The sequence below is a fragment of the Patiria miniata genome, unplaced genomic scaffold, assembly GCF_015706575.1.
Source record: "Patiria miniata isolate m_02_andy unplaced genomic scaffold, ASM1570657v1 HiC_scaffold_30, whole genome shotgun sequence".
In the NCBI taxonomy this organism is placed as follows: domain Eukaryota; kingdom Metazoa; phylum Echinodermata; class Asteroidea; order Valvatida; family Asterinidae; genus Patiria; species Patiria miniata.
This window is the reverse complement of record NW_024037070.1, coordinates 5,960,626-5,984,550: the sequence shown is the minus strand read 5'-3', so window position 1 is coordinate 5,984,550 and position 23,925 is coordinate 5,960,626. Positions and strand designations below refer to the sequence as shown.

General features: G+C 40.6%; 2 protein-coding genes across 3 annotated transcripts; one reads left to right on the top strand and one right to left on the bottom strand.

Moving 5' to 3' along the window:
- Nucleotides 1-1,002: 1,002 nt before the first annotated feature.
- LOC119739419 (bolA-like protein 3) lies at nucleotides 1,003-10,544 on the bottom strand. Of its 2 annotated transcripts, none has more exons than XM_038214366.1 (4): nucleotides 10,391-10,544; nucleotides 8,183-8,309; nucleotides 6,457-6,545; nucleotides 1,003-2,820 (listed from the first exon to the last, which is right to left on the bottom strand). In XM_038214366.1, exons 1-4 carry the CDS (start codon nucleotides 10,418-10,420, stop codon nucleotides 2,737-2,739), a joined length of 330 nt encoding a protein of 109 aa, XP_038070294.1. In that variant the 5' UTR covers nucleotides 10,421-10,544; the 3' UTR covers nucleotides 1,003-2,736. The 2 variants fall into 2 exon arrangements, with proteins under 2 accessions (XP_038070294.1, XP_038070293.1); XM_038214365.1 differs by lacking the exon at nucleotides 10,391-10,544 and adding an exon at nucleotides 10,043-10,225.
- A 1,437-nt stretch (nucleotides 10,545-11,981) lies between these two features.
- Nucleotides 11,982-23,277, top strand: LOC119739455 (bifunctional arginine demethylase and lysyl-hydroxylase psr-1-like). The gene is made up of 5 exons (XM_038214418.1): nucleotides 11,982-12,076; nucleotides 17,931-18,649; nucleotides 19,384-19,519; nucleotides 20,211-20,340; nucleotides 23,053-23,277. The coding sequence occupies exons 2-5, from the start codon at nucleotides 17,931-17,933 to the stop codon at nucleotides 23,136-23,138; spliced, it is 1,071 nt and encodes a 356-aa protein (XP_038070346.1). The 5' UTR covers nucleotides 11,982-12,076; the 3' UTR covers nucleotides 23,139-23,277.
- The last annotated feature ends 648 nt before the right edge of the window (nucleotides 23,278-23,925 follow it).

Sequence of the window (23,925 nt, the reverse complement as noted above, 5' to 3'; positions counted from 1 at the left end):
TACGTTGCCCAAATTCTCGTTATACCACAGACCGGAAACGGAAGATTGTAGACTTATAAAGTTGGGTCTGTATACATGTCGTCATTTTTATGAAAATAAAGTGCAGACAGAAATGGTGATTTCCCCTCTCACCAGCGAGCTCTTAGTTTATGGAATATCCCCTTTAAGCCCTTTTCACACTAGAGCCTCTCAACCTGGGTTGAACTCAACTTTGGGCGAACCCAGTGCCGCCCCGGGTGAGTTTTTGATTGTTCAACCCTGCATTCAACCCCGCATCATTTCACACTTGTTTCATGCAAATCAAACTTATCATGCTCAATTACTAATGTTTTGAACCCTGGCAAGAATTTCAACGCGGGTTGAAAATCTCAACCCTGGTCTGGAGCAGGTTTTGGTCAATTTGGCTGCCATGTTTTTGTAACACAACACGTTACCGAAGACCAGACAGAACTTCAAGAAGGCGCCCGCTGAATGGCCAGAATCTGGAGGTCAAGTTTTGCACAATTAATTGCCGAATTGCTTAGATATCATAGAACTTAATGTGTATGTAACGATATTCCATATCTCGACTGTCTTTTTTTTTTTCTTTACCGCAGGCCATATTTTCAACAAATACTGTTGAAATGACTCGTACGATCCGAATCAGTATTTGTGGCGTTTGGCTTATATCAGAGGTTGGCTGGAATAGTTTGTCTTTTGCGAAAAACCCGGCGCGAAGTGGTTAAGTTCTTAACAGTTATCCACCATTTGGGGTCTTTTTATGTTTAATCCCATTCACCCTTACCGTTGCCTTTCATGGCGAGTAACAAAAGCACCAACATAAAACAATCCAGGCCAGGCCAACCCAAACTTAAAATTTAATTTTCTCTGCAGTTTCATTGATAACTATTAGGTTAAATTAAAAATGTCCAGTCCCGGATGTGGCTGTGGCTATTGGAAACCGGTCGTGTGATTCATGATAATATTTGTGAAACAAAAACGAAATGAGGTACAAAACATCTATTTAACGAAAATACATACACAGTCACATCCTCTACTGACTACTGTATAGTTTTATTATTAAAAAATCACAAGGGATTAACCTATATGGAAATATAATATTATCGAAAAACTTTAATGGCACAATTATCAGACGCGGTTCTAGAGCCAATATTTTTTTGGGAGGGGGGGGGCTAGCAGGGTGGATCCAGAATTCTTTTCAGGGAGGCGTTTAAATGTTTAGTGCACTTTTCAATAAAATTAACCACAAAGGGATGTCAAATAGTTTTCATACATTGAAGCGGAGGTAGAAAGTTGCACAAAATGTGTTCCTAAGAAAGTTCATATTGGGGACCCTTTAATAAAGATTAATAAACGTTTTTATTTTCCACAGGAAAAATTATCTGAGGCTGCATTTCCACTGTCACTCAAACCAAGTGCCCACTGCCAAAAAAAATTGTCTGCGTGTTACAAATTGCAGACCTACATGTCGTCAGATCTTAACAATGGCCACAATACATCATCTTTTTTTCTTAGTCACATTCACACAAAACATCACCAGCCTCACTCCAATGTCCATGATTTGTTTATTTTTTCAAGGGGGGGGGGTATTCTTGAAACAGGATGCAGAGGGAGAGTCTATACTTCAACAAACGCAGCTGCCAAAAAAATCTATTCTCCTCTTTTGAAAGAAAAAAAAAAAATCTTGGCAACGTTTTGTTTTATTCCAGGAATGATCGACAAACTGTTGGCTCAGACTCATATTGAACAGGTGCTGGTGTTAACGGCTCCGACGAAAAAACAAAAGGGAAATTTGGCGCAAGTGAGAACTACTTCACACAATCCATTGGAGACATGATTGAAAGAGCCTAGCCCAGGGTACCATTTGACAGTCAGTGGTTGCACTTTGATCCCAAATACAATAGCAGAAATCTTCGAAAAGTACAGTCGTATTAAGCACACATGAACAGAATACATTTTTTTTAGAGGGCTGTGCATTGTGGAATAGTTTAGTATTCAATCATTCAAACCAAACATGTGCCAGTCAATGCTGGCTGGCACTCAGATTTTAGAGCATCTGGGCTCGTCAAAATTGACAAAGAGCTTATCAAAATAATATTGAGGTACAGTGGTGGCTGAAATTTGACTGATTTTAAGGAAGAAATTTGAATCAAAATTCCTCATGGACGCTCTCACACCATGCCCGATAATGGTTGTCAACCAAAGTGTGGCATTTGACAGTCAATTGAACCACACAACGGATTCATTTTTCATCATCTCTCTCTTCGAGACTGCTCAAATTTTCCAATATTCAAATCGAAGGAATCAGAACTACAGGGTGAGTAAAAAACAAATGCATCCCAAATGGCAGGACCAATTTTTGAATGAAGTTTTGCCTGTAGCACAAAATCTACCAGTAGGATAAGAAAACCCAATCAACGAGCTTTCTTTTAGCACAAGAGTCATTCAAATCACCCACGTCCTTTTCAAGTTACGGAGTTTTGAACACAAAGGCCATTTAAAGTTCTGTCCACAGATCACAAAAAAGGTACAAGTTCTTTCGGCAAAACAAAAAAATTCACATGTATCCCTATGTACATTCCAAAAAGGCAGTTAGTTTCGATGGTGCCGATATTTTTGCAGCCGTGAAATTACGGCCGCATTTTGTTCAGCTGTCAAGGTGGAGATTTTGTTCACACACTTTCTAAAAGTTTTTGGTTTTTTTACAGGAAAACACCGACACTGCCATTTCGTTTATCACCTGGGGCTTGTGTCGGTCTTTTCTGGTACAGATGTAGATATTCTCAAGCCGTGCATCTGTTTGACTTCTTCAGCTAAAGCCTAGAAAGAAAAAACAGGAAGAAGAGAAAGGAAAGAAAAAAACTAAATTTAAAAAAAAAAATGACAGCTAGGATTCAGTTTCAGATGGTTAATTTCACCAACATGTAACATACAGGGTGGTGCAAAAAGAAGGAAACCCACTTTTGACAGGAATTTTAACCTACGGTGCTTACTTAAGGTATTTGAACTGTTTTTTTTTTATAATGTAGTGAAGTATAGCTCTTCAACCATGCGAGGTGAAAAAAATCTTCAAAAAAATTGCAAGAATAGTGTTATTATGCTAATTTGAATACAAGTCACCAAAATCACTGTTGTCCACTCGTAAGTCTAGTGTAGTTGTTTGTTTTTCTTCAAATCAAGCTCCGGAGCTCAGTCAAGCGAATGGAACAAAGCCGTCCGTGGACAAACAGGTTTGGCACATGAAATTTTAAAACTACCATATCTCAGAGACAAAATATGCATTTGCAATCATTTTCATTTCTTGACTTATGTTTCAAGATCAATATTTTAATACCATTAAATTGAATTTTTGAAATATGCTCAACAAGTAGGTGAAAATTGCTGTCTAAAGTGGGTTTCCTTCTTTTTGCACCACCTGTCACCCTGTGCAGGCAACCCAAACATTTAGGTATCTTTTGCATGTTATTTTTTTCACATTTAACAGTTTATGTCAACACTTTTAAACCACACATACTGGAATTTGTATCCTTGTGGAGTCATTTCTTTGTTCTCATGTACTAAAATTTTAGAGTTTGAAACTGTGGTTTCAAAATTCTCCTATTTTAACCAGAATTAATTTCCTGGGCTGAAATTTGGACTTAATATCCCTTACATAAAATACTTCAATTTGCGACTGAGCAACACACCTTGGAAATTCCTACTTTCTGAGTAAAATCCATATATCTATTTTGTTAAACCTTGTGGAGACATTCGCCGATAGAAATTGCCCTGTGGCAACGCATACAATCTTTTGTTCCCTATTATGCACAATGCATGTCTCCACAGGGTACCGTGTACCACATCACTGATATTTCAGTATAATGAGCACTTTCCCCTTTGCATGGTTTACGATTCCAATTGCCATGCAGAGGTGTGTTTTTGCGGTATACATGAAGGGTGTATGGTAGATTGCTATGCAATTATATTGCTCACTGCAGTTTTTTCCCCTCTACCTGTGATGACAGTAGTTCTGTCTGTATGTTAAATGTATTTCTTATATTTGTTTTTTCCATGTTCTGCTTTGTTTTCCTCGCACATTTTATTTGAGTACCGGTATACTTTTTTGGTTGTTAAAGGGAAGATACAACATTTGCAAACATCAAAAAACGAAATGATCAAATTTGTCACGAAATATCTTACTGGATTGTTTGGGAATGACAGTCTAAAGCATCCAGTAAAGTTGTGGCTCCTGGTGTGCTGACATTTTCAAGAAAAACTGTAATTTTCCTACGCTGGTCGGCCGACCAGCGTTGGAGAAAACGAGCTTTTTTCAAAAAGTGCTCCTTCCTTTTTTTATATTTAGTTCATCTGCATTTTCTGTGCAATTGATTACACACCTGTGAAGACTACAACCCTGCTAGACTGATTCTCTGATCTTACAATTCCCCAAAGTCTATAAATTGCTCCGTTTCATCTTAAGTGGGGTCGGGGAACTAGACTACAAGAATATGATTGGTTTCTTGGTTTTTCCAGCATATATACGAACCCAAAACATGAAACAAGTCAGTGTAACAATATTGGCTATAACATACTATTCCTCCAAATCCATTTATTTCTGAAAATTGCAGCAAAAGCAAATGTTGTACATTCCCTTTAAGTGTCATCTTTTGTGCAATCCTTAACTCTTGAACATTGTACTTTAATGTTGCACAGTTAATATGTTTGTTATTTGATGCAATTTTTATTATTACATAGAGGGCACCTTCGAAAAGCAGTTTTTTTAAACTGAAATGGACTACCCTCTTTAAAGATCACAATAAATTAATCAACTGATATTTCAAGAGATATACATGCAGTGCAGAAGAGAACCGCTTCCTGAAAGTTGGCATCACACGACCACAATATCCAACTTTGCAAAATAAGGTCACATGGTCAATAGAAAATCACTCTATTAACTTTCCAACAAATTGGACAAATCCTGGACCGACAGAAAACCTTGGGAGGTAAAATCCCTTCATTGCAACAGACAAAGCGCTTTTCCTTTTTGTCCAAATAAAGAAACAAATTCAATGAAGAGACATTCAATCACTACACAAAACGTTCAAACAGGAAACCAAAAATGGTGTGAAAAAAATATTGAAAAGAATCGCTTTGATGTTTGTATTGATGTTGCACTGCAAAAGCAAACAGAACATTGATCCCAAAAAAATCCCCAGGATATCTACGTAACTTTGCCGGTCTGTGATTGGTCGGTCGTGGCAGACACCTGTCGTCGGACACGGCGGGGGATGATGAGAGAAACGACAGGGAAATACCCACACTGTAACTCAACAATGCAAACAATGAAGGTATTAAAGCTATTAAAACCGCAGGTGTAGTACGCCATCAATAGATATCAATAGATCTCAACAATGAAAGCAATGTTGTGTGCTCCACTGCCGATAACCCTACGGCAAATATCAATGCATACAAAACTACACTTTGTCCTTTTTCTAATCTTTTTTTCACATCCTGGTGCACAAATCATGAATATTCTAATGAACCAAAGATTAGTTGCTTAGGCATGTTAGGCGCGGCTGACAATGTCATGTAATGACGTCATATTTATGAGCGCCCTCTATGTGTTTTCCATCTGCAGATGGCAGGCAAGAAACCATACATTTCCTTTGCACACAAGTGGTAAATCCTGTCAATTAAATCAAAGTCCGTCCACCATTACAACCTTGTCGCACCTGGGGGTGCTGTTTATGCAGATGAGATTTAACACCACCCGACACTGGGCGGTGTTTTTCATCAGCTGGGGGGGGGGGGGGGGGGGAACAAGGCCGGATCCAGAACACATTTCCTTTGGGGGGGAGGCCAAAATTTGTGTTGTTCCTAAAAAGGTGGGTCCAACAATTTTCCGCCCCAAATTTAATACGAAAAGCAAGAGGAGAAGATGCAAATGTATTGCTTTTGTTGAGTTTTGTGGTTGGTGTACGCAATTGCTGCCTACCGGTATTTTGTTATGTTACTAAACAAAAAATATGAATTTTTGTTTAAGAAGGGGGGGGGGGCATGGCCCCTGTTCCCCCCTGTTCATGACACAAAAGCAGGGTGGAAAGGGTTCAGTTTTCGAACTCCATGGATCTGCCACTAAGTACATGTACATGTACATGAAATACCTAGTACACATTTAATGAGGAACGTTCAAGCAAGGCACTCATCACAATTATTTATTTTCTGCTTTTACTTCTGTTGTTTTAGATATTAAAGTGACATCATTTGCCAAAAAAATTAATTTTTGCTGGTTTAAGGAACAATAATACAATAAATCTGAAGCAAATTAAACAATTGTTTCTTTTAACAACGACCCAAGATGACCTTTGACCTCTACTTTCCGGAAAAAATTGTGAAAGGGGTGGTTTACATGGAGAAAGGAGTGCATGAGTATCTAAGGAGTAAACATTAATAAGGTAATAACTTAAAGGGACGGACCTGGGTGACCATGCGATGTTGCTGCAGGGTCCTCTTGCCCGCAAAGTCTTCAGATTCGATGTTGACCTGATACATTGCCCCACAACCTCCTAGAATTTAAAAACAAAAGCAATCTTCAAGCATGCAACAAAAAAATATGGGATGATACCATCTGCGGCCGATTTCAAGGAGCTTGGTAAAGCACAGACAATAATTCAGGTTCCAACCAAAATGCCTGCTACCGGTATGGGGTTTCTACTGGCTCTTGACTGATTCTCAACTAAGGCCGAGTAAAGTAATTAACTAGTTTCTCATCCAGGTTTTTTAAAAGAAGGAGGCGGGCTTTTTTTTTTCTTTTCTGTTTTTTTTCCAAAATGGTGGATTTCCCAAGATTGCAGATGGATTGTTCCATTTTCTCGACTTTCTGCACAATATTTTGCACATGTATTTTTTTTTTTTTATTTAAAAGGAGGCGAGCGGAAAAAAGAAAGCTGACAGGGGACGAAAAAGCTGGTTTATTTTATTACTCTTATTACTTTTATTTTGGATTTTTGCCAAAAAGCTTCTTCTCTACATGTAGGACTGTCCTTAACAATAACAAAAATTTCAAACTTGTCTTCAGAACTCTCTGGGACAACTCATTACAATTCCCAGAAATTCCTGGGACTTTCCAAGGTGGGTCAAGGCCTTATGAACTTCCTTGATGCCAAGGATTTGGAAAAACCCTGTGGGCAGCAAAGACAACAGTGGACTGACCAACTGGCAATGGGACAGAAGTTCTTTGAAAAGGTGCAGTTTCTATTAGCATTGATTGTTTAAACAGCTGTAACGACCAAGGCCTTTGCTTGAAAACTGCAGCTGAACAAAATGAGCAAAAAGTTATCCAAATATTGTCAAGGACTTCCAATATTTAACACTAACCACCCTGAATCCTTTAAAATCCTCTTTGCCAAAGTGGAGGAATTTGGAGGATTGCGGTTACATGTACAGGGCAAAAGTGCATTACTATTTTGTAGGATGTACTTTGTCAAGGCCTTGGGCACCTTGTTTTGTTTTTGCTCAGCCATGCATTTCAATAGGTCTGGATTATGCTTGAAATTCTCTGTACTGCTCCAGGATGTCACTGGCCAAGCCTCAACATATTGACAGTCCCTGCCGCAGGATTTTGCAGGATTCAGGCAGTGGTCGCCCCTCACCCCTCCACGGACCATATTCAAGAAGTAATGGAGGAATTTGCAGGATTGAGGCTATGTGCTAAAATATTGTTCTATGAGGCCAATTGGAGGATTTTGCAGGATTGAGGCTAAAAGGCTTGGGGAGTTAGGGTTGAAAATATCTGTTTGAAAAGTTGGCTCACTGGCTTACAGCTACCGTATGCACTGACACAACAACAAAATTACCAAAGAACGGATGAATTGACGACAGCAAAACATCCAAAATTCTGGTAACTTTTTTTGTGCTGCAATAACTGTGACTTGGAGGTTTCTCCCTGCAATGATATCACACATTTGCTAACAAATATGGAAATTTACATAACATAAAAACCAAAAAGACACCAAAATACCCTTGAAAATGGCAAAATGAAAATTGAAAATCGGATTAAATTGAATACAAAGGTGCACGTTAAACTGAATTAATTTATTTAAAAATACATTGTGTGTATATGAGCCCTTTAAAACATTGATGCTTGGTCTAAACAATTTACTTTGTCAAGTAAGTTTTTGGAATAATATTTTTTCTTCCGTACCTGACACATCTTGCACTTGGATCAGGGTAGCCTTGGGGAACCTTGCTTCTAGGATACCCTTCAGTTGAAGCTCTCCCTCTGTTAATGCCAGATTGTCCGACAGGCCTCGCCATCTTGATATGAGATGCTAAAATGTCAATAAAAACAAAAACTCAGAGTCATTATTCATGGATGTTGGCAGGTTTTTGTGCTCTGGCACTGGCAGTCTGTCTGTCTGTCTGTCCCTGAAAATTAACCCAAAATATTTGACCAAAAATTGAGCAAATGCCATGCCGTCGTCAGTAAATTGTGATCGCCAGACCATGTCCAAATGTTAAAAAAGGCGATTTGTAGACTCCTAGCTACCATTCTCAGACTAGCCTAGGGCTATCATTTATACTAAAGTAGGCCCTATCCGGTTCGTTAGTGTGACGTCACGTCAGTTTAAACCACACCCACTGCCCACTAAGTGGCGATCTAGTATCTACGGGCCCAGTTCCAAAAAGGGAACAAAATCCATTTTTTAATTATTTGACCTACCAAACTAGTTGGCGACATTAAGAACATATAGGTATGTCATAGATCAGGGCAGGGTTTTGAATTTTTGAGGGAAATTAAAAAATTAAAGATGGTGATCACCGCGCGATGTACCCTGAGCATGCAAGTCGCGCTGCACGGCACCAACCGGCCTGCAAACCGCATAGCAAAATTGTCATTTCTACCCCAAGCAACTGTTCAAAAATTACAAAAAGGGTGTCATTACTTTAAGAGAAGTCTGCTTTAGGTTGACCATGGGGCAAGGAACAGAAAGAGTCAGAACACTCCACTACATGTAGGCCTACTTCAAAGTTATTATGATCGTCACTGTCCTCGAAAGCAACAATAGTAAGCACCTGCATGGCGGCATACTCAGTTGCTCACTACCCTATTGAGATCCGTGCTAACTAAAGCAAGAAGAAAGAGTTTGCACTGATTTGTGGATAGCACTTTGGTAACACGCTGGCGCACTTGTCATACATCGCCCAAAATGATTGATTTTGAAAGCGTTTGTTCGGAGTTGGCTCACACTGGTCCACAATGTGGTCAACATTTCTGAAACGATCATTTCATGACAAACAAAATATGCTCTATCCTTTCTGTCGGAAACCTTAGGAAATTTCCCAAAATGTCATATTTTATAAATGATGTATTGCCAATAAAAAAAAATCAAAAATCCATAACAACTTTTTGGAAAACAAATTAATTCATCTTCAAATGACAGGAACAGATAGCGCTTTGAAGGACCAACAACTGCACATCGATAACTTGATTTCATAACTCCCATTTAACAACTGCGCATTTGTTAAAACCTAAAATAGATTTTTTTTCAAAAAAGAGCAACGACGTGAAATGACTTGGTTACCTACTAAAAGGCGGCGACGATCATCGTGTGCAGTCACACAATGAATGGTCCAGGCTTGAGGTCACAATGCTTTAGCTATCATGGCTATGGACATTCCCGTGGGATTGGAATGATAATGGTCAAAAATGTTAATCGCCCAGGAGTTTTAACTCCTTCTGTATGTTCCTTGCTCCATGGGTTGACATGGAATTGACAACGTCATTTCTTACTTAGTCATGTTAGTAATTAAAAAAAATCTTGATTCTAATTTGATCGGGAGTACTAATTGCAGAATACCCCTGATGGTTTCCACTACTCCGCGCAAAGCACACGGTTATTTTATTGGCACTCATGAGGAAAGGACCCACCCTGCTGATTTGCTTCGACCTCATGTGCGCGCCCCCCTAAAAAAAAAAAAAAAATCTTAGACCAGAAAGTAACGATTTCAGGGACTTTTTCAAAGAAAAGTGGGACAATTAACTGATTATTTGGGGACGGACCAGGAGGTCAAGTGCCGAGTTGGAAGTCGGGAGAAAGAGGCAAAATTCGGGTGCCGAGTTGGCTAGGTGCCGAGTTGGCAAGGTGCCGAGTTGACAAGGTGCCGAGTTGGCAAGGTGCCGAGTTGGCAGGTGCCGAGTTGGCGAGGTGCCGAAGTGACCGACATTCATCATCCAATGGGCGCTTGTGGCGCGTGTATGACGTTACTGAGCATGCCGATTAGACGTGGCGAGTAAACAACTGTCACGCCACGTTCACGGGTCTAGTCATGCTAGTCGAATATCGGTTAAAAAAATATTTCATTTCATTTTATTTATTTCATTTTTGTGATTTGTGAGGACTCAACTTACCAATCGTCCGTTTAAAAGTCTTCGAAGCATGTTGATCACTTTTTTTAAAGATGATAACTAAATATAAAATTATTAAAACTCAGCTGTAAAATTCATGCATTTACATTGGGGGCCGCCATGTTGCTTTCCTGACAAATTGATAATTTTGCCCGTTCTCGAATGGCAAGATCTAATTCAGTTTTTGGATCTGCACCATCGCCGGATTTCGAATGATTAAACGACCCATGAGCCAACGGAAACATTCAATTTTGAGTAAAACTGCTTTGGGCAATTCAGAATAGCCAATGTTAAAAAGTTTCGATCTTTGGAATTGTGGGTGGGTGTGTCAAACTCAAAGGGAATAACTTAAAATTGAGATTCAGTTTTGAATTGAAGTAAATTAAAGTAATTGAAAAAAAAAATACAAGAAGAAGGGGGAAAATACCCAGCAGGCTCATTCGAGAAAATGCAGATATTTTTCTCTTTTCTTTCTCGATCGATTTTTTGCAAATATCAAAAAACAAAACTACCAGATTTTTACGAAATACCTTACTAGGATGTTGGTAAATGACTTTCTTTTAATCATTCAAATCACTCATGTACTTTTCAATGAAGTTACGGAATTTTAAACACAACCACCGTTTTAAAGTTCTGTCCACGGATCACAAAAAAGTGTGTGTTCTTTCAGCAAAACGAAAACAATTCACACACACATCCCTATCATGTGATTTGTTTTCGGTCTATTCCTTCCTCCATGGTTCTGCTGAAAGAACACTGAACTTTTTGGAGATCCGTGCGGGACAGAACCCTAATTATAAAACGGTTGTGTTTAAAATTCCGTAACTTGAAAAGTACTATACATGAATGATTTGAATGATTCTTGTACTACAACAAAGTTTATGAATTGGGCTTTCATATCCTAGATTTTGAAAGTGCTATCATGCAGAACTTCAATAAAACAATAGTCCCTACATTTGGGTTTCGGCCGGTTTTTTTTACTCACCTTGTATTATACTAACTTCAAATAGTTCATTTCTGATAATTACAGCAAAAACCAATGTTGTACATTCTCTTTAAGCATGGAGGTCACCATGGTCAAACTCATGGAGGAGCAAGATGGTCAAATCATGGAGTTACCAGAAGAAAAAAAACTTACTTTTTAAAGACGATGGCGTGTAAAGTTGATGTTTTTCTTTATATAAAACAAGAAGGGCCATTCAAATAAGCCGTGGCTGTACCGGCTACAGATTTTGCCAAATTGCATATTTTGGGGGCTTTTTTATAGCTGCACGATTGAATGAACACGTGGAGGAGTGGGGGAAACAATTGAGGCGCATTAATGTAATTTGAGGTTTTTTTATACTAGTATCATAAACTGAAACGTCTTCAAGTCCATAGTGATGTGGATTTGGGGTGAGGGCTATTTTTCAGACAGTTTGCCGTGGTTTGCTAGGCGGTTGGGTCCTTGTTAGTCGTCGGGTAAATTTGTCAGACGTTTTTGAAGTTGGTTTTTGATTCCCCGATCCTCAGCGAGTGAATTTCTTTTGGCCCGTGTGCGAATTTTCAATAAGGAACCCATTCGCGAATTCACCACCAATCAGCAGACAGACTGTCGACATGTCAAACTCAAACTTCATGCATGTCATGAAGTTATGTGAAAACTGACGCAGTGCAAGTGCGGCGCGAAGTGATGCGTGCCTTTTAAAGGTAGGAATAGAGAGTCTTTAAAATTAAATCAGTGTGAATGTTGTCCTCAATGGGGAAAGATTTCCATATACGCGATATACGAAGTTCACTCAACACTCTGTGTACAAACCCTATTGAGAGTGGACTGAACAATTCTAAGTGTTTTCTAATCTAAGAAAGTGCTTGTATTTTCTCACTCACTCAGTCACTGCTCAAATTGACTTTGATGACATGAAATTGCTATCTGGGGGCTTGTTAGTCAATACAGAGCCTCAGAGGAAAATTAGTGAACTTCGCATATGGTATTATTTTGGTAATCTTGCCCGAACGTTTGTTGGAAGTGCACAACCTTTTTATTAAAATACGCCTAAAAATAAGATATTAATTTTCGGACAAAATGTAGTTGGGTATGTGAGGGGACACAATAATTATTTCTCAGAATTTATCAACTTTAAAGAAATTTATATTGTTAGGGGCCTAATGTGAATTTTTCATAGGATTTGTTCTTGCTTGAATTGTGCTATTTCCGGACGTCATCGTTTTTGAATTTTGGACTAAATGTCATGACATTGAAAAAGTTCACAAAGGTTCAAGAGCGAGAATTATTAAGGTAATACTAACATGACTAATAAATTAATATTAATTTAAACTGAATTAATTTGAATTTTGTCAACAAAGAGGTTTGGCAATGTTGTGCCCATTCTTGAAAATCACGCAATCTTAAGAATGTGCGCGCATTCTTAAGAATGAGTGCCCATTCTTAAGAACGAGCACGCGTTCTTAAGAATGAGCGCTCATTCTCACGTGCACAATTTATGAATTTTGCCCAATCTAAACAAACATTGCACGACATAATTATGTTAAATGAAATGTATAGCGGTTAAAAGGGAAACAATTTATATAAAGAGGAAAGAAAATGTTCTATGCTTCTGTACTCGTATAACTACGATAATTTGAATCAAATTAAACCTGTTAATTATTATTGCTTTTTTTCTGCCCACTATGGGAAGTTTTGTAATAACGGAGGACTGGGAACTAGTCTGGGAAGTGCTTTGTTTAGGCTAGACAAGTTACAAGTCCCTGTATGTATCATATGCATGCCACACAAAAAAAACGATGTCCAGAAGCTGCCAAAATTGCTCTTTTGACTAGATAGAATCCAGCTCTGCAACGTAATGGTGGGGTGTGAACAATAAATTGGTGGCAATTTAAATGGGAAATAGCATTAGCACTATCCGGTTCGTTAGTGTGACGTCACCTCCAGTGCTTTCTGCACGATTGGAACCGGAAGTTAACGCAGCTCGAGCGTTTGCAGCCAATGGGCGCTAGTAATCAGTGGTGTGCGCGCGTGTATGACGTTTTTACTAACGAACCGGATGGGATGTCGCAGTATTCATTCTCATTCTTCACATTCTTCATTCTTACGTTCCCCCCCCCCTGCTTTTATTATCCCAAAAATCAGAATTCTTTCCACTAGTATTATTATGTCTCTTATTTTTTCCCGGTCCCCCCCCCCCCCCCATATCAATATGCCTATACTGATCATATCCACTCTACATGTACTTTTCAGCGCCTTGCGTTGCAACAGTATAATTATTGAGAATCAGTGAACGAGGATGCAGCTAGACTTGCCAAGCGCAGCCGGTGCTCGGCATCGACAAGACCGTTATCTTGTCGCGCATTCTTAAGAATGTGCGCTCAATCTGGAAGAGTTATTTTTTGCGAAGATTGCGCAAGGATCCAGTTGCACATTCTTAAGAATGTGCATGCACATTCTTAAGAATGCGTGATTTTCAAGAATGGGCACAACATCAATACTGCATAAGGAAAGTCTGGGAGAAATGTCGAAGTGTGCCACCTTAGGGAACACCACTATACTACTCTAGTACTACATGAAGTAGGCCTAACGAAAGTATCATCATGGCACTGAACATTGGCAGTGGCTTTTATTTTAGGCTGGTTCTGCGCTAGCTTGGAGTATCCATCAGCTCTTAGCTCATGACATGGGAAATTTGCCAATGAGGAATTTCCCTACTCCTAGAACCATGCTCAGCGGGGCATCATAGTTCTAGGGATAGAATCTCCCATCAGCCTTATAGACCGGGAGCCAGGGGGGGTCAGCCTAGCTGGAAAGTTAACCAATTTTCATGTATGCAGCAATGATCCACATGCATACCAATGTAAGGAAATGGACGTCTGCCGGGCACACTGTGGTGGGTATGGTCAGGAGGGCCATGAGAAAGGGGCCACAAAATTGAGCTAGATCAGCTGGTGAGTTAACCCAATGAAACCTACTGGAAAATGTTGGGCCTAGTCCCAGGTATCATGAATGGCCACTGCCAGACATTTTCAGTGGTGGAAAGTGCCCGCCAGACATGAAAAACCTGTATAGGAGGGGGCGTGGCCATAACCCCCTCCCATTCCTTTTCGCCGATAAAGTAGCAACGCATCGATATAGAAAAATGTAAAACCAGTTTGTATATGTGCCCTGACTCTTGTAGAATACAAAAATATAACTTACAAGTAATTTACATCTGACTAATTAACTTAAGAGCGGCGCGAATAGCTTGGAGGGGGCGGGGCTACCACCCCTCCAAGCATATTTTCGCTTATATCATTGCAACGCATTCTATTAATTCTGTCAAATTTTCCTGGCATGTTTGCCGATGCCTTTTGGCTATTTTGTATCCTTTTCTATATATGATGTTCACCTGTGGATCTCTCCTCAACTCCAATAATCCCTCTTTTGTGTGCTGGCCCCATACATTTTTCTTGTAAGTGCCATTTTGAGTTTTAATAATATCGTATTTATAAACGCTGTGTACTCACACAAATTTAATACACCTGCTACTTTAATTCGTCAATTCTTCCTTTCTATTCTCTTCGGTTCCGATAGAAATATTTAACTAAATACATGTAGCGTTTTCCTCGTCAGGTCCAATTTCTATAAACTGACTTGTTGGGTACCATTGCCCCTACTTTCTCCCTTTGCTCCCGGTGCGTTCAAATGCACCTTTCTTGTTCCGTAGTGATGGGGACAAACACTTGTTGCTAGGATGTATTTGTAGGGACAGAAAACTGGGGGGCAGCAGGAAGTCGACATATCTCATTAAAATGTGCATAAAAAATTAAAAAAGAAACTTCACCATAACGTGCCGACGTCCCGCCCAAAGTGTGTATTTACGTGCAATCGTCAAAATTGTCCCTCTTCTGTTATTACTTTTACTTTTTAGGAAGACATCCCATTTGTTTTGTATTTGTTGAACCCCATAATGTTCAACATCCCCTATTGAATGCAGAAACAAACAAGTTTGTCTAGTTGGAATCTGATGTAAGGTACCAGCAGGCAGGGACGGTGGAATGCTTTTCAAACTGGGGGGGGGGGGGGCACACCAAAAAGGGGCAACTGCTCAGAAAATGGGGCACCTTCAGTCGGTGTGAAAGTGAGAGCTCTTCGGCCTCCGCAATGGCCGATCTGAAACTCATTTTTTTTTTGGCAGAAAAATGTGGTCCCCCAGTAAGTGGGTCCAAAAAATTTCTGCACGTTGGGTTCAGGGCCCGCTTTAAGGGCCCGGAATAAAATGGATTCTAGATGCTCTGTGGTGAGATCTGAGGCAATTTCTGACCACTGTTACCAATTTGTTTTTAGGAAAAGATGTTGGTGTACGTAGTGGCTGCCTTTTTGTGACATCACTAAAAATACAATTGGGTTTGTTATTGTATTTTATTATCACTAAAAGCACAATTGGGTTCATTATCGTGGGGGGAGGCATGGGCCCATTGCCCCTCATCCTCTTGGATCCGCCCTTGGACCTTCGGCAAACGGCACATTATACGTCCTCCGCCCCCGCCAGTAACCTCTGTGGGTCCCCCAATGAATTTGACTATAGTTATGTAGAGAGACCATTTTTTTGGTGGAGGGGCACTTTTGATGACCTGGAAAAATCTTGAGGTGGGGGGGGGGGGGGTCCTTGACCCCTGCCAGCAGGCACTGCACCAAAACTATTGAAGTGATTGGAATTTGCATCGGAGTGATGTAAATCCAATTTGGGGTTTTGCCCTTCATCAACATATTTATTTACATTATAAACACTGTACATATAGGCCTACACAGGCCCCAGAGTATAATATCACAGTTATTTACCAAAATACGTGCCTACATGTATTTCAAAACATAACTCCAGTTAATTTTGTTGACTTATATAAAATGATTAAAAATAAAAGTAACAATGCACAATAATAATTATTTAACAATGTTGACTCTTTGTTTTGCCAGCAAAATCATACATTTTCCTCGTTTCATTCAGAATGCAATTATTCACACCCTGATTTAAATATTTAGGCCACGCCCACAAAAGAGTGAAAATAACATGTATTTCCATGTATGAATATATTAACCAGTGTCAAAATGTCTGTCAAAGCATACAAAAACAAGGGAAATGGACTGGGAAAAAAACCCCGTTTTGTAAGTTTTCATTATCTGTACCCTTTTTAATAAGCTCCGACCCAGCACGTGTAATGTACATGTACTGTACATATTGAACATAACCTACTTCTTTTGACAATGACATTTGATGAGAACAGTGTGCTTTATTTTGTTAAAAATGGATACAAAATAGCCAAAAGGCATCGGCAAACATGCCAGGAAAATTTGACAGAATTAATAGAATGCGTTGCAATGATATAAGCGAAAATATGCTTGGAAGGGTGGTAGCCCCGCCCCCTCCAAGCTATTCGCGCCGCTCTTAAGTTAATTAGTCAGATGTAAATTACTTGTAAGGTATATTTTTGTATTCTACAAGAGTCAGGGCACATATACAAACTGGTTTTACATTTTTCTATATCGTTGCGTTGCTACTTTATCGGCGAAAAGGAATGGGAGGGGGTTATGGCCACGCCCCCTCCTATACAGGTTTTTCATGTCTGGCGGGCACTTTCCACCACTGAAAATGTCTGGCAGTGGCCATTCATGATACCTGGGACTGGGCCCAACATTTTCCAGTAGGTTTCATTGGGTTAACTCACCAGCTGATCTAGCTCAATTTTGTGGCCCCTTTCTCATGGCCCTCCTGACCATACCCACCACAGTGTGCCCGGCAGACGTCCATTTCCTTACATTGGTATGCATGTGGATCATTGCTGCATACATGAAAATTGGTTAACTTTCCAGCTAGGCTGACCCCCCCTGGCTCCCGCTCTATTAGAACTGGGTATTCCAAGCTAGTTCCACGCCAACAATGTCATTGTGACTTGTGTTAAAGAGATGGGAATCAGACCTACAAATTCAGTCTTTTATTTCCCATAAAACTAAGATCCTCCAGAGCCACAAATCAGGAACAGGAGATGAAATACATTGTACTCTGCAATGTTAGGATTCGATTTAACGTGCAATAAAAAGTAGCAATTCTTATTTTTTTGGACTCAAAAAGCAAAGTTTCGAGATCATGGGTCACGCTGGGACTCAAAACTCGAGCGGTGTTGCTTGTGAGGCGGGCTCTCTAGTGTCTGTCCACTAGGCCACGCGTTCGCTAGACGACGAATGGTAATTTAATATCTTATAATGGTCTAAGCCTACTCCTACATATATTATGCATGAGGGCGCTGTACGATCTACCAGCTTAATGGAAGCAATGCGAGACCGATTCACGGCTAAATAAACACTTTGTTTTGAGAATAAGAAACATTTCCAATTTTGAATGTATGCATCAAATGCAATCCTCATATTCCTACTAGGCCTACGCCTTCTTGAAATAAACCTTTGTAAAATTTCTTCTTACGGTTTAATTCTCCTGGCAGGCATGACCCATTACCCATCTTTAATCAAACAGCCACTGTTAATCACCTGAATAGCCTACCGATATTGTCAAATCCACAGATGGTAACTCCCAGTATTAGCTCAGCGATGGATGCACGCAAGAGGTTTTCGGAGATTCATCGACGGCTTCAAGAACTAGGGGCATCAGAGGTCCAGATAGCCCAGCTGGCATCATTTAAGGAGCTGCAGACCCTCGGCCAAACAAAGCCGTCCTCCAGGATTGTCAAGATACTCTGCGCAGTCATGTACTTGATAGTAGCCATCGCAGTGCTGCTTGGCTACGCCGCTTTTATGCTGCTGCTTGTCGGTCAATATCTTCCAGAAGTCCCTCGCATAGCCCAGGCTCACAGGAGCCTCAGTGAGATCTGGATGAAGAGTTTCATGGATAAGGACATTGAGACAGAGACGTGCCTAGTGGACGTGCCGGAGCTGCTCCAAGATCTCTTCCGGCCGCCGGTCAATTGCAGCATCTGCCGGGACGTTGGTGACATCAGGAAACTCTCTGGTCTTACCCAGGAGGAATTCGAGCGAGTCTACGCCTACACGGCACGGCCTGTCGTCGTGATGGACGGCATGGGGAACTGGACGGCGCCCAACTTCCTCAGCTTTGAGTTCTTCAAGGATATTTACAACGAGGAGAGTCCCGTGCTTGAGAGCAACTCTCCCGATTGTCAGTTCTTCCCTTACAAGACGAAGTTTGACAGCTTAAAGGAGGTTTTTGAGATGGCCCCCGAGAGAGCCAACTTATCGGACGGTTCTGCTCCTTGGTACATTGGATGGTAGGTCCACATAAACTCCCTTAGTCGGTGCATATTTAGCATTTTCAAATCTAAAATGCTGCAATCTGTTCAATAATGGAACAACTCAAGTCAAGATTTTTTTTGTTTTCGTCCTGGCAGAATATAACTGTCTGTGAGAAATGTGTCGCTGATGTACTGAGAATCAATTTTTCACCCAAATAGTGTATTCGATGGAAATACAGCATACAGTCGTCAAATTCATCAATAAAAAAAATTGAAATATTTATCAAAATTTGGTCTGAAACTTGCCCAGTTCAAGAGAGAAATTTGCATTAACCCTCCTATGCTAAGATACACTCTGTGCAAAGTTGTCCTTTCAGTCAAACTCAATCAAGTGACTGTTTTTAATAGTTAAGAGCCCCAGCCTACGTAAAGCAGGATTGACTGGCTATGACAGTTTATGTATCTTGATACAGCTATGCTTTGACTGTAGGTGATTGATTAGCCAGCTGTGCCTACCTCGTACCTGCTTTTGTCTGTTGACTGAATTTGACCAATCACAGTGCTTGCTTGAAATATGATCTGACTGTTGGTGTCTAGCATGGCAGTGGCAGAGGATTGATTTTTTGACTGTCTGTGACTGTTCAAACAGCAGTAACGAGATTGGCATAAAACATTTGAACAACTTATGAGTGCGTCCAGTTTTTAGGTCTCGTTGCTTGTGTCACCAAATGATGCTTTGATACTACTACACCTTTTCTCTGTGTTTCAAGGAGTAATTGCGACTCGACAGCAGCGAACACGCTCCGGCAGCACTACCATCGGCCATACTTCCTGCCTCCTGAGTCCGAGTCTAGCAAGACCGACTGGATCTTCATGGGCAGCCCTGGATATGGGGCACACATGCACGTGAGAAACACAACCAATATTTGAACACTGTGGTTATAGTTACAGAAGTTGATCATTTGTCAAAGGAATGGTTCTCAATCTTTACTTCCACTTCCATAGATACTCGGGAGTACCACTGCTAGGCGAGAAACTTGATTACTCAAGTACTCCGAGTAGTTTATGCTACTCGTTCTACTCATGGTTTTTCATCACTCGAGTACTTGTCCTGGCACAAATAAAAGCAGGTACTTGCGAGTAGCAATTTTAGGTTTTAGGGTTCTCAGCGTAATACGTCCCCTGCAAACAGGGAAATCACTCCCTCCACCTCTCTCTCCCTAGGATTCCATTCGTCCAAAACAAATATTAAAGCAAATTACCTAAAGTGACACACATTAAGGATATATATCTTAGTGCTGAAGAATGTGGTGTGACTTGCTCACTATTTGCTTGTAACTTACTTTGCGTCATACTGACGTATTCGTCATTTTTCTGCTTTTATTGGAATTTGGTTAACTACTCGTGAGTACGCGACTACTCTCCAGTAATTTGTTTGCGAGTAGTCGGGTGGAAAAATTCACTACTCGCCCAGGCCTACTTTTAAGGAATGATCGAGGGGTCTGTATGCAATTCCACTGTTTCCAAACCTCGGTTGGCAAGCCCTTAACATCACCGTCTTTTCATAAATGTTAATGTAATATTTTCTTTCATACAGATAGACGATGTGGAATTGCCATCTTGGCAAGCACAGATCAAAGGTCACAAGAGGTGGACCCTGGAACCGCCACCGGAATGCTACCTGGAGTGCCAAATTCTGGAGGTCGAAGTTCATCCAGGTGAAATCAGTAAGTGTGACAATCATGATGACCTCAATATTAAATGATAGTTAATTAAGTTGGAGCGCTTATAGTCCTTGCTGAATTACAAAGGACACAGCTACAACATGGTCGAGCTGATGAAGGCATGAAAAGCGTCTCAGGCAGCCACCATACAACTCATGTCATTCCACGAAGCACAGCCAGATTGAAAGTCTTAATTTTCGTCGAGGGAGGAAAAGCAAAGAACCCAGAGAAAACCCTCGTGGCACAGGAGAGAATCGACAAGTAACCTGAGCCGGGAATCGAACCCGAGCCACAGCGGAGAGCTAGGCGAGCTCTTAACGCACTGTGCCACCCCGGCCACCCATGTCCTCAAAATGACCTCATTTTAATAATAGGAATGTGAAGGCATGCGTCACCATCTTTTCATGTAGCTAATGGTGCCTCTGTGCCCACTACCCCTGTGCGATAGACCCACGATTGCCAAGTAAAGCGCATACGTAGCAGACTATTGCACAGGTAACCCATGAGATAGTCAACTGCGCATGCGCATATTTACCCTGCACATAATTCCTTTTATAAGATGGAATTTTTGCGCCGGGGTGATATAAATCAAATCAAATTAGGTTTTGCCCTTCACCGACGTTTTAAACACTGTATACTCAGTGTGTTACCTCCCGAGTGAAAGTTAGAAAAAATCACTCGGGTGGGACTCGAACCCACGACCTCCTGCTTTCTAGTGCAGATGTCTTACCACTCGACCACCGAGCTAACGGGATCGGCTGGCCAGTTCGAATCTGATGTACATAGCAGCGGGCACCGCATAAACTATTATAAGATGGAATTTTTGCACCAGGGTGATATAAATCAAATCAAATTAGGTTTTTAACATAATTCCTTGTTTGAGAAAAAGCAAGCTCTTTCTCATGAATAATAGGCCTATGTATGTGTAGTTATGAGTAATGAGTGGTTCAATTATCCTACACGTGTGAGTAAAACTTACACAAGAGAATTTAATTAGTCATCACGTGATCCTCGCGTGTGTCTACCCTGGTGTCCCCCACCACTGCCCCGGCTCGCTCTCTGGTGACTGCTCGAGTGTAATGACATAACTGAACAAGTTTGTGGCTGGATTTAAGATTGCGGGAACTTGAACTGAATGTGGAGATTTACGACTCAAATGTAGAGATACTCCCAATTATTTATGTGATCATGTGGACGGACATATTGGTGATAATTATGAGCATATCTGACAATTCCAGAAATGATTAATCTGGTTGCAATAATGCAACTAATTCCTTTTTGCCAGCGGAGCAGACGACAAAAAGTACTATCCGCCCATGGGGAATGGGAAATTCTATTCAACAGTTAGGATCATGACGCGGTATTTGTGTGCAAATGCATGCTGGTGTGTGCGTTCAGCGTTGCGCGTAGCGCGTATTGTTCCAAAGAGCAAGCGCTACAGCGTTGGATTCAAACATTTTCGTGAAGGGGTGGTTTCAAAGAGAGAAATACATTTTCCTCCAGTTTTGTATTGAAATAAAATATATCAAATGACAAGGATCTATATGTCAGTTATATAAAACAAATATTGAGTGGCTTTAAATTGTGAAATGGGAGGAATATTATCGCTCGGTAAAATCTGGACTTTTCCATTTCACTCGGCTTCGCCTCGTGAAATGGTAAAGTCCAGATTTTACCTTGCGATAATATTCCTCCCATTCCACGCTGAGCCACTCAATATTTGTATACCACTTCCTACTTCTGTTCAATCTATGAAAACTATCTGGCATTCCTTTCCGGTTAATTTTATTGAAAAGGGCACTTCTTTAAACATTAACAAAATGTCCATGCTTTTCAGGTCAACTGAGGGCGCTGTTTGCTGTGATGTCATTTCAGGAAGACACTGTTCAGTTAAGGGGTTCTCTGTACAAATTGTGAACCCAAAAAATGTGTTCATTGAAAACATTTGCAAGAAAAGTTTGCTCATCGGCTTACTGCCACGTACCAACACAAGGAATCACCAAAGAAAAGAAAATTTGCAACAGCAAATTATCCAGAATTCTGGCAACTTATGGCGCTGAAAATAGCTGTAAAGGCTGCATCCGAATCTGTTGTCTAGAGCTAGGTCTAGGTCTTCGCTCCATTAGAAATACGCAGAGACGCGCTGACAATAGACGTAGCCGTAGCTCTGGAAGCCCGTTTCGGACACGGCCTAACATTGAGGTTTCTGCCTGAAATAACATCACACCTTTGCTCATGTCGACGGATATTGGCATTAGCATAAAATCCAAAAAAGGCACCAAAATACCCTTGAAAATGGCAAAAAGAAAATTGACAATAATTTTAAATGGGACACAAAGGTGCATTTACCGGTACAAGGATTGCATTAAAAAAAATTAAATCACATGGGCCCTTTAATTTTCCTAAAATGCCTCTAAATACAGCGTTCGATTAGCCTCATTTCACAGCTTCCTGCTTGAATGGAAACCTGTTGTATTCACAGGGAAAGCTACATGTAACCGAAGACACCCAATGTTATGGTAGTGTCATGTGCAATATCTGATTTCATCACTTAATTGATTTACGACATAAAAAGTAACGTATTTTGTATTTCAGTTTTGCAACTTCCCGTCGTGAATTTCACCCATGGATATTACACAAGTTCATTTCCTGATTCAAAATCTTTCACTTTCAACCAGTGCTCAATTGGCCTTTTTGTTTTTTATCCAACTTTAGTTGTACTTGACACCAACAAGTGGTTCCACCAGACCTTGATTATCGGTGATGAGATGAGCATAACAATTGGCTCGGAATTCGACTGAGAGTGCTGTAGCTATTTTTCATTTTATTTTGTTTTAACCCTAACCCCCTAGGCCCTTGTTGCTTACAACCATCCTCAATCTTCCAAAATCCTCAAAAATTTTGCAACTCCGCCTAAATTTTTCAAAATTGTCAGACAGTCCTGCCTCAAAATGCATTCATCCTCAATCCTCCAAAATCCTCCTCATCCCAAAACTTTGCACTCGTGTTTAAATGAAGGATCTACCAACGCCAAATCCTTCAAAATCATCAGACAGTCCTGCCTCAAAATGCATTCATCCTCAATCCTCCAAAATCCTCTTGTGCTTCAATCACCATTCATCCTCAATCCTCCAAAATCCTCATGTGCTTCAATCACCATTCATCCTCAATCCTCTAGAATCCTCCAAAACCGCCAGGAGGATTTTGGAGGAGTGAGGTGGGTTAGGGTTAATTAATTCTTTCTGGTGAAGAGACTGAGTATTCTTCAAATGTGAACAAGCACTGTAGCTCAAAAGCTTGAAGAAACATAGGAGACGATACATGACTTTTCTTCAGTTTTAGAGGTGGGAGGCTGGAAACACATCGGGGGGGGGGGGGGGGGGCCACAGAATCAGGCAGACTGAAAAACCAATCCACAGGTGGACCGGGGCAGGAATCGAACCCGGGCCATAGAGGTGGAAGGCGAGGAAAATACCCTGCGCCAAGCTGCTTCCCTTTAATCAAAGTTAGTCTCCAGCATGTTCACATATCAATTGCCACAAGCAATTCAAAACAGAGAGGCTGAGCATTGACAATCCCCCTCTTGTT

What these genes read in the sequence shown, in the direction of transcription:
- LOC119739455 (XM_038214418.1), top strand. Translation starts at nt 17,931, where the DNA reads ATGGTAACTCCCAGTATTAGCTCAGCGATGGATGCACGCAAGAGGTTT. An exon ending in GCTCCTTGGTACATTGGATG is followed by an intron (nt 18,650 to 19,383) that starts GTAGGTCCACAT and finishes CTGTGTTTCAAG; the next exon opens with GAGTAATTGCGACTCGACAG. An exon ending in AGTTCATCCAGGTGAAATCA is followed by an intron (nt 20,341 to 23,052) that starts GTAAGTGTGACA and finishes ATCCAACTTTAG; the next exon opens with TTGTACTTGACACCAACAAG.
- LOC119739419 (XM_038214365.1), bottom strand. Translation starts at nt 10,213, where the DNA reads ATGATGAATGTCGGTCACTTCGGCACCTCGCCAACTCGGCACCTGCCA. An exon ending in CCAAGTGCAAGATGTGTCAG is followed by an intron (nt 6,546 to 8,182) that starts GTACGGAAGAAA and finishes TTTAAATTCTAG; the next exon opens with GAGGTTGTGGGGCAATGTAT. An exon ending in AACATCGCATGGTCACCCAG is followed by an intron (nt 2,821 to 6,456) that starts GTCCGTCCCTTT and finishes TTTTCTTTCTAG; the next exon opens with GCTTTAGCTGAAGAAGTCAA.